Here is a 12,321-nt window from a genome sequence, read left to right as displayed (position 1 = left end):
TGAATATAAAGATAATTAAGCCAATTGAATGTTTCTAATATAAATAAATTTACTTTCTCAATAAATATAAATTACTTAGCATAATCTGATAACCAGAAACAACGAGAATGTAAGAATTTTGACTTACTTTTGAACAAAACCCAATAACTAAAAAGAATTATAAATAAAAGTTTAGAGAGTTAAAAAGAAAAAACCGAGACTAGTTTATTATGGCGATGAAGTTCAGAAATATAAATATTGGGATCATGGCTTTGATCTGTTATTATTCTGCGTTTTTTGTCTGTCACATACTCTCTCACCGCTTTACTTTTTGGTAATAAACCCTTCAAAAGAAAAACCGTTTTCTCCGTTTCTCGTCTTTCAACCTTATCTTAGGTTCGATTCTGCATTAGACGCATGAAGGATTCGAATTCGGATCTGTTTGACCCGGTTGTGGCCATGGAGTCCGAGTGGTCGCGCGGCGGTTCAACTTCCGACGCCGATTTCGCCTTCGCCTTCAACGACAGTAACTTCTCTGACAGGGTTCTCCGGATCGAGATCATGCCTGACCCAGTCGACGCCCGACCCGATTCTGACGGCTGCACCACCATTGCCGACTGGGCGCGCCACCGCAAGCGCCGCCGGGAGGATATAAAAAAGGATAACGGTCCTCTCTCTGTTACTCCCTCTATCTATCTGTTTCTGTTGTTTGTTTGGACAAAATAATTTCTAGGGTTTCAATAATTGTTCACTGGTAGAAGTAGAAATGGTTCTGATTTTGCTCGTACTACGTGTTTTTTAACAAAATTAGAAAAAAGGACAACTGAAGGGTTAAAATTGGAAATACAATTTGGGTGTGTGTTTTTGTGTGAATTTGAAAGTTTTTTTTGCCTAAAAAGAGTATGTTAGATGGATATTGTTACGTAGAAGTCTGTGTTTTCAAATTGTATGCTTAATATATATGTCTATGCTTTTTTTGATGCAGGTGCGGATATTGCTTCGGTGCCAGACGAGCAAATTTTGAACGGGAATCAGCCTGATTTGGATGAGTGTGAAAACCAAGATGAGGATGCTGTTGCAATGGTTGAAGAACCCAATTCTGGTATTTGAATTGAATGCCTTAAAAATATTACGCTTGGGGAGAGCTTGAACAAGATGAAAACAGAAGAAAAATATCTCGTAGTTGTTTTTGGTTTTTGAAGTACTTGATCTGGAAATAATTTTTAAACTTAAATGATTCTGGTGAGAAATTGATTGTTGAGTGGTCTAAAAAGGTTTTAGAAAACAGTTTTTAAAATCCAAAAATGAGAAGGGAATCAAACATGCCCCAGTTATAGAGGTTTTTGAGAACTCTTCATTTTACCCAATGAAGTGGTCTAATTTAATTGAATAATATGATTGAAACATGAGTGCGACTTACTTAATAAAGAGAAATTTTGCAGAAAGTATGACATTATCCCTTTGTATGTAAAAAGGAAACGGATATGGATATCTATTGGTTCCTTTTCTTAACTATGAAGTTATCAGTTCTGCTCTATGGGTGTTTGAGTTTTGTGTGGTTAATGCAGGCGATGAAGCTACTAACAGTATTGATTCAGACTGGAGCATGGATTGCTCTGCAGGAGCAGTTGTAAGAGTTAAAACGCTGCATATTAGTTCGCCTATCCTGGCTGCAAAAAGTCCTTTCTTCTATAAGGTATGGATATCGTTGTCTTTATAGGGTGCATTTTGAATATTTTTTCCAAAGTTATGTTTGCTTAGCGGTTTATTTACTTTATTCAGCTTTTCTCCAATGGGATGAGGGAGTCTGAGCAGAGACATGTCACCCTCAGAATTAATGCCTCTGGTAAAAACATAGGAATACGATTTTTAGATTCTTTGTACAATTGTTTTTCTTTTCCCTCAAATGTTTGCTTACAACCACCATACTTCTTCTATGCTGCAGAAGAAGCTGCTCTCATGGAGCTACTGAATTTTATGTACAGTAACACCTTGACTACTACTACAGCACCTGCTTTACTCGATGTCTTGATGGCTGCTGATAAATTTGAAGTTGCTTCATGCATGAGATGCTGTAGCCGGTTGTTGCGGAATATGCCTATGACACCTGACTCTGCATTGCTTTATTTGGATCTTCCTTCTAGTGTCTTAATGGCCGATGCTGTCCAACCATTGACTGATGCTGCAAAGCAGTACCTGGCTGGTCGGTACAAGGATATAACCAAGTAAGTATTTGCCTTTGAATTTTAATTTCAGTTATATTATGTGACACTCAAGCATTACAAACTAATACATATATTGGGTGAAGTTTCTTTGCCTGGATCTGTTTTTGTTTTTTTTTTTTTTTCTTTTTCTTGTATTGAATGGCCTTTAATACTCCTCATCATCCTGCTCTCCTGTTTGTGCTGATATTCAATTTTTTATGTCAGTTGTAGCTACCTTTTGTATTTTGTTTGAATTTTTAAAATTGATCTTATTTTTGGAGACTGGGAAGAGTTGGAACCAAAATTCATATTCATAGGAGAGACTCCTATGTGTGTTCATTGAATCTAATAATTGGTACCCTTGTATATAAGAATCTGGTGGGTGGCTACTACTTTTAGTTAATCACTTCTAGTGTGTTTGATCCTGCTTTTGAATGACCTGTTATGCGTGTCTCTATCAGAGCTATCAGTATTCTGCATTTTTACAATGGCATTCTGAACATATAGTAATAGGTTATAAATATTTTAGAGAGGCTTTCTCTATTTCTCTATTTCCATGACAGAGTCCATTCTCTAGAAAACACCTGTTTCTATGGTTACCACTTTTCACCGTTTTGGTCTTAGTATCACATTTCTTTCTGAGTCTTGTATACGTCCAGGTTCCAGGAAGAAGTTTTGGCATTGCCCCTTGCTGGGGTGGAGGCAATACTGTCCAGCGATGATCTCCAGGTTGCCTCAGAGGATGCTGTATATGATTTTGTGTTGAAGTGGTCACGACAGCAGTACCCTAAACTGGAAGAAAGGCGAGAAGTCCTGGGCTCCCGTCTTGCTCGTTTAATTCGCTTCCCTTACATGACCTGCCGAAAGCTTAAGAAGGTCTTAACCTGTACTGACTTCGACCACGATGTTGCTTCTAAGCTTGTACTGGAGGGCCTATTTTTCAAGGCTGAGGCTCCACACCGCCAACGGGCACTGGCCGCAGAAGACTCTGCTTCTTCAAACCGTCGATTTGTGGAGAGGGCATACAAGTATAGACCGGTGAAGGTGGTTGAATTCGAACTTCCCCGGCAGCAGTGTGTGGTGTACTTGGATCTGAAGCGCGAGGAGTGTGCCAATCTATTTCCATCTGGGCGGGTTTATTCTCAGGCATTCCATTTAGGTGGTCAAGGTTTTTTCCTATCAGCACATTGCAACATGGATCAGCAAAGCTCTTTCCATTGCTTTGGGCTGTTTCTGGGAATGCAGGAGAAGGGATCAGTGAGCTTTGCTGTTGACTATGAGTTTGCTGCAAGGTCTAGGCCAACAGAGGAATTTGTTAGCAAGTACAAAGGCAACTATGTGTTTACAGGGGGAAAGGCCGTTGGGTATAGAAACTTGTTTGCTATTCCATGGACCTCTTTCATGGCTGAGGATAGTCTTTACTTCATCAACGGTGTCCTCCACCTTAGAGCTGAGCTCACCATCAGACACTGACCATCATTTGTAGTTGTGAACTTGTATTCCAGTTGGTAGCCCTGACCTTTGTTTAGATCTCCAATTCTCATTTTCTGTTAACATGTAATCTTTTCAAAGCTAAATATACAGGAATGTCCTTTAAGTGCCCAGTGTTGCATCTGATTGAGGTTAAGTGATTCGCTCAAAATATGCTTCTAAGTGTCGAATTTTATATCACACCCTATATTCTAGCATATGATACGTGGTCTTTGCTGTGGGCACTCGAGGGTTTTATCATCCCTGGTTCCAAGAAATTTGTCAATAGTCTATTCTGTTTGATTTCGTTTTTCGGTTTTGGAGATTTGCTTTATAAAAAACATAAATAGAGTGCTGGGTTTGATCTTTTTCTGCTTTGTTCTTATTCCACTTTCCCAATAGCGTCCGAACGCTGCCTAAATTTTCAATTTTATTTGAGTAATTTAATTCCAAAATGTCTTCAAATTTTCATGGACGAATTCCGATGCATATTCCTAGAATTGATTTGTTTCTAGTTTGGCCTTGTCTGTAATTGCTAACTAAAATCTCCGTGAAACTAACTCTAGAAATCATCTTATTTACTTCAAGAAAAAACTAGTAAGAAGACGGGTTTTTATTTAATCAAAATGTATTTAAAATTTTCGACAATGCCATAATTCTTTTTTAAAATTCTTTTAATACAATGTTATAAGTCGTGTTCCTAAATAGGACTTTTTTTAAAAGTTGTGATCCAAATTACGACTTTTTTATATTGTATTTTTATTTTTTATTAAAAAATAATTTTGCCGAAAACTGTTTAAATTTATTTTAGAAAAATAAAAATCGTGTTTCATGCATGATTCCTTTAAAATGTTTTTTCAAGAAATAAAAAAGATATGTAAAATGGGAATTATATTTATTGGTGATTTTAAACAAAGTTAGGTAAAAGGTTGTAAAAAATAATTGTATCTCATCATTTCCTAACCTTTTATGAAAATAGGGAGTACACACTTGAGATGTCAATGTACACTTGGAAATAGTATTACTATTTTTTATTCTAACATGTCTAACTTCTTAACAAATTTAAATTAATATTTTACAATAAACCGATGCCTTAAAAGAGTACTTATCCATTCTCAAACCCCAAAATCATATCTATACTATTTTCGTGTATACATTTGTTTTTCACTTTTATCTTTTTGTAATTATTTTTTAAAATTAAAATATTTATTTGGACAATTTTATTATTTTAAAAAAATCATCTTTTAATTAATTTTTTATTTGAAATTTTTTAAAATTTAACTAATTTTTAAATTAAAGTAGTTTTCTATAATGAAAGTGTAAAAGTTATTTATATTTAAATTTATAAGTATAGTAATAAATTTTATTATCATAAAAAAATAAATATACATGCACATAGCACATGTATTTTTACTAATATATATATATATATATATATATATATATATATATATATATTACTCACTTTGACATGTAAATATTTTTTCTTCAAAAATTATATTGCGAAAAACAGTTTCAGTTTATTTTAGTAAAGTAAAATTGGCCTTTCATGCATGAGTCCTCTAAAATATTTTTCAGGAAATTAAAAAATATGAAATGAAAATAATATTTTAATTAGTAATTTTAAACAAAATCATCAATGAAAATATTTGATGTAGAATTCATGACTTTAACCCTTTTGTGTAATAATGTAAGACGTAAACCTTTTGTCTTTTGTTTTAAGCGACAATGATATTTTTTATGAGAGATATACTTTATTTTCAATCTTGCTTTTTGTTTAAAAGTTTGTTGTCATTTAAATATCTTAAGTTTATCTTTTACAAAAAAAATTGTTTAAATTAGTATATATCTATTATTATACTTTTATTTTAGTTTTGTAATACAAAATTAGTCGTTGTTTATTCATCTATTCTAAATAATATTACAGACATTTTTTGAAGTTATTACAAGATATAGAGAGAAAAAAAATCCAATAAGTAGACCGTCAAGACTATTTTAAAGAAATAGATATTCAAGACAAGGATAAAGAAGGAACATCATTGTCATTTGTCAAAAAGGAAAAAAGAAAGGAGTTATAAAGAGAGAAAAAATCATGAATGAAAACATTTAAAGAAAAAGGGTTTGTGATTATAGACATTTGTAAATGCATGATGATATTTTACCTCTTAATTTGGTAAGAAACTCTTTAGTTATCTAAATGCTATAATTTGTTGCTGAATACGAGAAAGGTTTAAAGTCTCCTATTTATCACGATGTTAGAGTATATTATTAAAAAGGTGAGATCACAATATTTAAGATAGTTTGGAGAAATATAAAATTCAATAAAATTGTATTTATAAAGTATAATCTTCAACTTGAAAGGTTAAAGAGGAGAAAAAAAAATTGGATCTTATATATTTATATGATATTAAACCAAATGATGAGTGGAAAAATAAGATCTTTACCTACTAAAAGATGTTTTATTAATGAATATACAAGAATATTTGCTGAGATTTTAAAACTTGTACAATTAAATTGATCATAAATATTACGATACTTTTATTTTTTTTACTTATTTAATAGGTTAAATAAATTTAACTAGGAATGTTGATAAACAGAGAAAATCTACCATACTACTAACAAAAGAAAATGAAAATAAAATTGAAGATACAGTTGTGGAGGAAAATTATGAGAATGAAATGCCATATTAGAAAAAAAAAAAATAAGTGACATTGATTCCAGAGACAATAAATGAGAATATAATACTAAAATACTTAACTTTAGATACAGGAATTAGTAATTTGCTTTTTATCAATCATGTTGTCTTATTATGGTTGAATATTTAACTAGTTAACTTTATATATATATATATATATATATATATATATATATATATATGTGTGTGTGTGTGTGATGTTTCTAATATTTTTTCTTATTTTACTTTTTTTCTCTTAAATTTGTCAAATTTTATTCATTATGTATCTTGTAATTTATAATAGACTCAATTCATAATTCAAAATAAATGAAAAGTTATTCATGATTCGAATCTCGATTCAATAATCATGCATAAATCAATTTAAGTAAAATATTTGCACAGAAGTAAATATCAAATTATCTTTGGGATAGATCCATCTACTATATATTTTTCTATATTTTATATGACATTCTATATATAATTTTATATCTCTGTCTGGGTCTCAAATTATGAAACTCAGTTTCATGGTTAATTTTTCTATATTTTATATGATATTCTATATATAATTTTATATCTCTGTCCAGATCTCAAATTATTTTCATGGTTAAAGATGAAGGAATATAGTATCATACAAGAAAATTAAGAATATAAGGTGGATAAATAGAAAACAACAAAAAAGACAAAGACTATATAATCTCTGGAACTCATTGGTATTTGAATTAACTATATGTTTAAATCTTTACCCTAAATTTATCTCCGTTTAATCTCAAAAAGTTATTAGTATGTTGTCTGCACTGAACTATATGCATAAAATAATCACAATTTGGATAGTTTCTTCGTTTATTTACTTACAATTTGGTGGCTGGCTGAAAATAGTTGTTTGTTTGATTATTTGGGATGGAAAGATAAAATTTTTCCGGAATATTTTTTAATATGTGGTTTCTTTAATTTTTTTTTCAGTAACTACGAGAAAACATGCGTTTAGCAATACTAACAAAATAAGAAGTTATTAGCATTAACTATTAAATTTATGTCATACTTGTTTATGATTCTAACTCACGACTCTATTTGTTAATTAAGTTTGCCATTAAAGTCGACTTTAGTATCGTCTTAGTAGAGCCTAACTCATCACTAATTTTAATTGATTTTTAATTAAAGTAATTTAGTGTGGGTTAAACCAATACTAAATTAAATAAATTTTAAAATAAAAATATATTAGTATGTAGATGAAAAAAATGAGTATAGATGAAAAAAAATGAATATGTACGAAGAAGACGAGAGTAAATGAAAGAGATAAGTATGAGAAGATTTATATAAAAAAATAAGAGAAAGAAATTATGAATGAGGAGACTTGTCATCTTTAAATCTAAATTCCATTATACTAAAATGTAGTTTATGGTTCATAATCTCCCTTCTCAATATAAACATATTTATAACATATAATATAATTTAGTGTCGACTAATGCTAAGTTGAATAAATATAAGGTTAACCTTAGGGTCAACTCAAGGGTAAAGCGAGTCAATCATTCATTTTAGGCCTTAAGAATAAGAAAACTTCAAAAAAAAACATTTTTTACTACTAATATTTCTTTATTAAATTATGTTTAAGAAAAAAATGCCTCAAAATTTTTTTTAGTACTAATCTAAGATGCACATAACAATACATGTATCGGATACGACACGTATCCAATACGTCGATATGTTTATTTTCAAAATAATAGGATACGATACGTGATAGATACATGATGTATATATATTGAAAAATGTACAATAATTCTTACAAACGTAATAAATATATGATTGTTAATGTGTGAATCCAAGTTTTCTAATTATAGATCAATTATTTTGGTAGCCGAAACCTGGTAGCTAATGTTAGTGACCAATTTTAAAACCAATTCATAATTGAAACTGTTTTAATTATCAATTTAGAGACTAATTATAATTTTTGGAAATTATTTTAGTTGTCAATTTGGTCACTATTTAGTGACTAATTATTTTTTGTCAATAAAATTGGTCACTATTTAAAGATTTTATTGTAGTGTACTACGACTTTATAAATTAGATACTCCATTGATAAATACTGTTAAAATATCCTAAAGTATCGGATACGATACGTGTCAGACAAGGATACGTGACCCAAGTTGAAGTATCGGTGCATCATAGGTACTAGTTAATATACCTCTATTAAACTAATTACAGAATTATGTTTAAGACAACAAAAAAAGACCTTCAAAAAGTATTTTATTACTAATATAACTCTATTAAATTAATTATATGTTTATATTTGAGAATAAAATTTAATTAAATTATTATTAGTAAATGTTAATTTTTATTAGTAGTAAAAATGATAATTAATGAGTTAAAACATATTTTTAGTAAATTATAATTTTGTTTACAAAAAAGAGAATGATTAACTATCTTTATTCTCTTATAATTAATCTAGATTCTATTTTCTTCTTTTGTCTCTCTATGACTTCTCTTACCTCTCATTACTTTATTTTTTTTTCTAATAGTCTTTTTTCTAGGGTATTTGTAGATTATATCCCTTAAATTTCTAATAGTCTTTTTTTCATCCTCATTTCTGGTTAATATACATGCAACATGCAATTTATCGTTAAACTTTTTTTAGATACAATAAAGATTCAATATTACATGATTGTAATATTGCATGCAACATGCAATTTATCGTTAAACTTTTTTTATATAAAATAAAGATTCAAAAATTCAAAATTTCACTTTCAACCTAAATTGTTTAAATTATAAATTTATAAATTTTTTATTTTTTTATTTTGATCTAATCCAAAAGTTTTCTTTTGAATTTCTAATTTTAACCAAATATTTTAAGATTATCAAAATTTTTATATAAATGTATAAATTTTTGAGATGTTAAATATATAAAATATATTAAAAGAATAGTTAAAACAATATATTAATTATGTAAATATAAAAATAAAATTGGAATCAACGCTCTCTCTGCCCATAAAAATTCATATATATATATATATATATATATATATATATATATATACTTTTATCTGAATATGTTTTTAATTTTCAGCAAAATAAAAGACAATACTATAAAAAATAGTATATAAAAAGGTTAAAATTTCAAACGAACAACTAAAAGGTTCATGCATGCATGGTATGGTTTAAAAATTAGAACCAAGAAAATAATACATATTTCTCACTAGATTACTAAAAATAGTTCATATTATATATAAAAATAAATAAAATATAAGAATAGTTTCCTAACACTCATCACTAATAGTTTTAACATCAGCATCTGGTTCAACAAATTTCTTCCAATAAGAATGACTCTGCCACACAACATGCATTTCTTCTATGGAAATGCCCGTAGTCTCTGGTAGAAGCTTGTAAATGAATATGTTCATCACAATGACAAAGCATGCAAAGAAGATGAACAATCCAAACTTTATGTGACAAAGCATGGTGGTGAAAATTTGCATAATAGCAAAGGTCAATATCATGTTCATAGAGACATTAATACTTTGTGCAGCTGAACGCACTTCAAGTGGAAAAATCTCACTTGGAACTAACCATCCTAAAGGACCCCAAGACCATGCAAATCATGTCATGTACACACATATGCCCCACACAACCACAATAGCGTACCACTTTGGCAACATTTCTGGGTTTCCATCAAGTCCAAATTTCATGCATCTCCCTCAATCCTACCCTCAAGTTTGTAAATAATGTATTCATTTAAGAGGACCAAAAATGTACCGCAATTTTTTTTTCGTATTGGGCAAACCAGTTTCCATAATTACGAGAATAGGCATTTTTTTTTAAAAAATTACGAATTTGGGTAAAACGTGTTGGGGTTGCACATTTTCTCATCAAGAAATCGTGGGGGGTGTGCGTTTTTTGGCTAAAGTTGGTCAGAGAGGGAAATCGTGTAAGGGCCAAACGTTTTCTAATTTAGAAAATCTCGGGGGAGGTAGTCGTTTTCTACTCCATTTGATCGGTGTTTCCTATTTTCTACTCTATTATCAGATTATGACAAAATATAACAGCCAATGTTTCCTATTCTCAGATTATGACAAAATATAACAGCCAACGTTTCCTATTCTCAGATTATGACAAAATATAACAGCCAACGTTTCCTATTCTCAGATTATGACAAAAATATAACAGCCACTGCAAATATTAAAACTATTCCATTACATAATTGTTTCTGCAAATATTAAAACTACCCATTACATAAGCGTCAAATGTTAAAACTACCTACCCATTACATAAACGTTTCTGCAAATATCAAAACTACCCATCACATAAATCCAAAACCTATTACAAACTAAGAACGAGAATAATTATAAGAATTGTTAAACTTATCCTGGATTTGATCACTGCAAAGAAATGTTAAACACATAGCTATTTGACAACATATAACAACTGTCACAGTATGTATTACACCTCTCAACTTAATAAAACTATGTTCATAATTTTCTAGTATTAGGAAAATCACACCACTGGCCAAAAATATAATAGTCATTCTAGCACCAATTTTTGGATAATAACTGCAGGAAAAAATGACTATTACCCCTCCCACAAGAAATCCAAATACTAATCCTACTATTGTTTTTACTAATCTTTTCAATCCTGCATCTCCCTCATTCCTATCCTCAAGTTTGTAAATAGTGAATTCATTTAAGGGGATCAAAAACGTACCACAAATTAGACTTTTTTTTCGTACTGGACAAACCACTTTCCATAATTACGAGAATACGCATTTTTTAAAAAAATTACGAATTTGGACAAAACGTGTTAGGGTTGCACATTTTCTCATGAAAAAATCGTGGGGGTGTGCATTTTTTGGCAAGAGTTGGTTAGAGAGAGAAATCGTAGTTGGTCAGAGAGAGAAATCGTGTAGGGACCAAACGTTATTTAATTTAAAAAACGTGGGTGGAGGTAGGCGTTTTCTACTCCATTTGATAAGTCTTTCCTATTTTCTACTTTATTCTCTAAATGTGACAAAAATATAATAGTCAACGTTTCCTATTCTCAGATTATAACAAAAATATAACAGCCACTACAAATATTAAAACTATTCCATTACATAATTGTTTCTGCAAATATTAAAATTACCCATTACATAAGCGTCAAATGTTAAAACTACCTACCTATTACATAAGCGTTTATGCAAATATCAAAACTACCCATTACATAAATCCAAAATCTATTACAAACTAAGAACGAGAATAATATAAGAATTGTTAAACATATTCTAGATTTGATCAGTGCAAAGAAATGTTAAACCCATAGCTATTTGACAACATATAACAACTGTCATAGTATGTATTCCACCTCTCAACTTAATAAAATTATGTTCATAATTTCTCACTATCGGGAAAATCACACCACTGACCAAAAATATAATAGTCATTCTAGAACCAATTTCTAGATAATAACTGCATAAAAAAATAACTATTACATTTCCCACAAGAAATCCAAATACTGATCCTACTATTATTTTCACTAATCTTTTCAACCCTGCATCTCCCTCAATCCTTCCTTCAAGTTTGTAAATAATGTATTCATTTAAGAGGACAAAAAACGTAACGAAAATTAGTTTTTCTTTTTTGCAAACCACTTTCCATAATTACGAGAATACACATTTTTTTTAAAAATTACGAATTTGGGCAAAACGTGTTGGGGTTGCACATTTTCTCATGAATATATTGTGGGGTTGTTCATTTTTTTGGCCAGAGTTGGTCAAAGAGTAAAATCGTGTAGAGGCCACACGTTTTCTAATTTAGAAAACGTGAGGGGAAGGTAGGCGTTTTCTGCTCCATGTGATCAGTGTTTCTTATTTTCTACTCTACTCTCAGAATATGACAAAAATATAACAGCCAGCATTTCTTATTCTCAGATTATGACAAAAATATAATAACCACTTCAAATATTAGAATTATTTCATTACATAATCATTTCTGCAAATATTAAAACTACCCATTACATAAGCGTCATATGTTA

The 12,321-nt window shown here is 30.0% G+C and overlaps 1 protein-coding gene across 1 annotated transcript; it reads left to right on the top strand.

Annotated features, from left to right (window-relative positions):
- The first annotated feature begins 249 nt into the window (after positions 1-249).
- Positions 250-3,964, top strand: LOC114166849 (BTB/POZ domain-containing protein POB1-like). Its single transcript, XM_028051714.1, has 6 exons — positions 250-646; positions 965-1,081; positions 1,548-1,675; positions 1,762-1,825; positions 1,925-2,204; positions 2,843-3,964. The coding sequence occupies exons 1-6, from the start codon at positions 397-399 to the stop codon at positions 3,654-3,656; spliced, it is 1,653 nt and encodes a 550-aa protein (XP_027907515.1). The 5' UTR covers positions 250-396; the 3' UTR covers positions 3,657-3,964.
- The last annotated feature ends 8,357 nt before the right edge of the window (positions 3,965-12,321 follow it).

Source organism: Vigna unguiculata, chromosome 10 (assembly GCF_004118075.2).
Source record: "Vigna unguiculata cultivar IT97K-499-35 chromosome 10, ASM411807v1, whole genome shotgun sequence".
NCBI lineage: Eukaryota > Viridiplantae > Streptophyta > Magnoliopsida > Fabales > Fabaceae > Vigna > Vigna unguiculata.
Note: the sequence above shows the minus strand (reverse complement) of the source record. Positions and strands in the feature narration are given on the sequence as shown.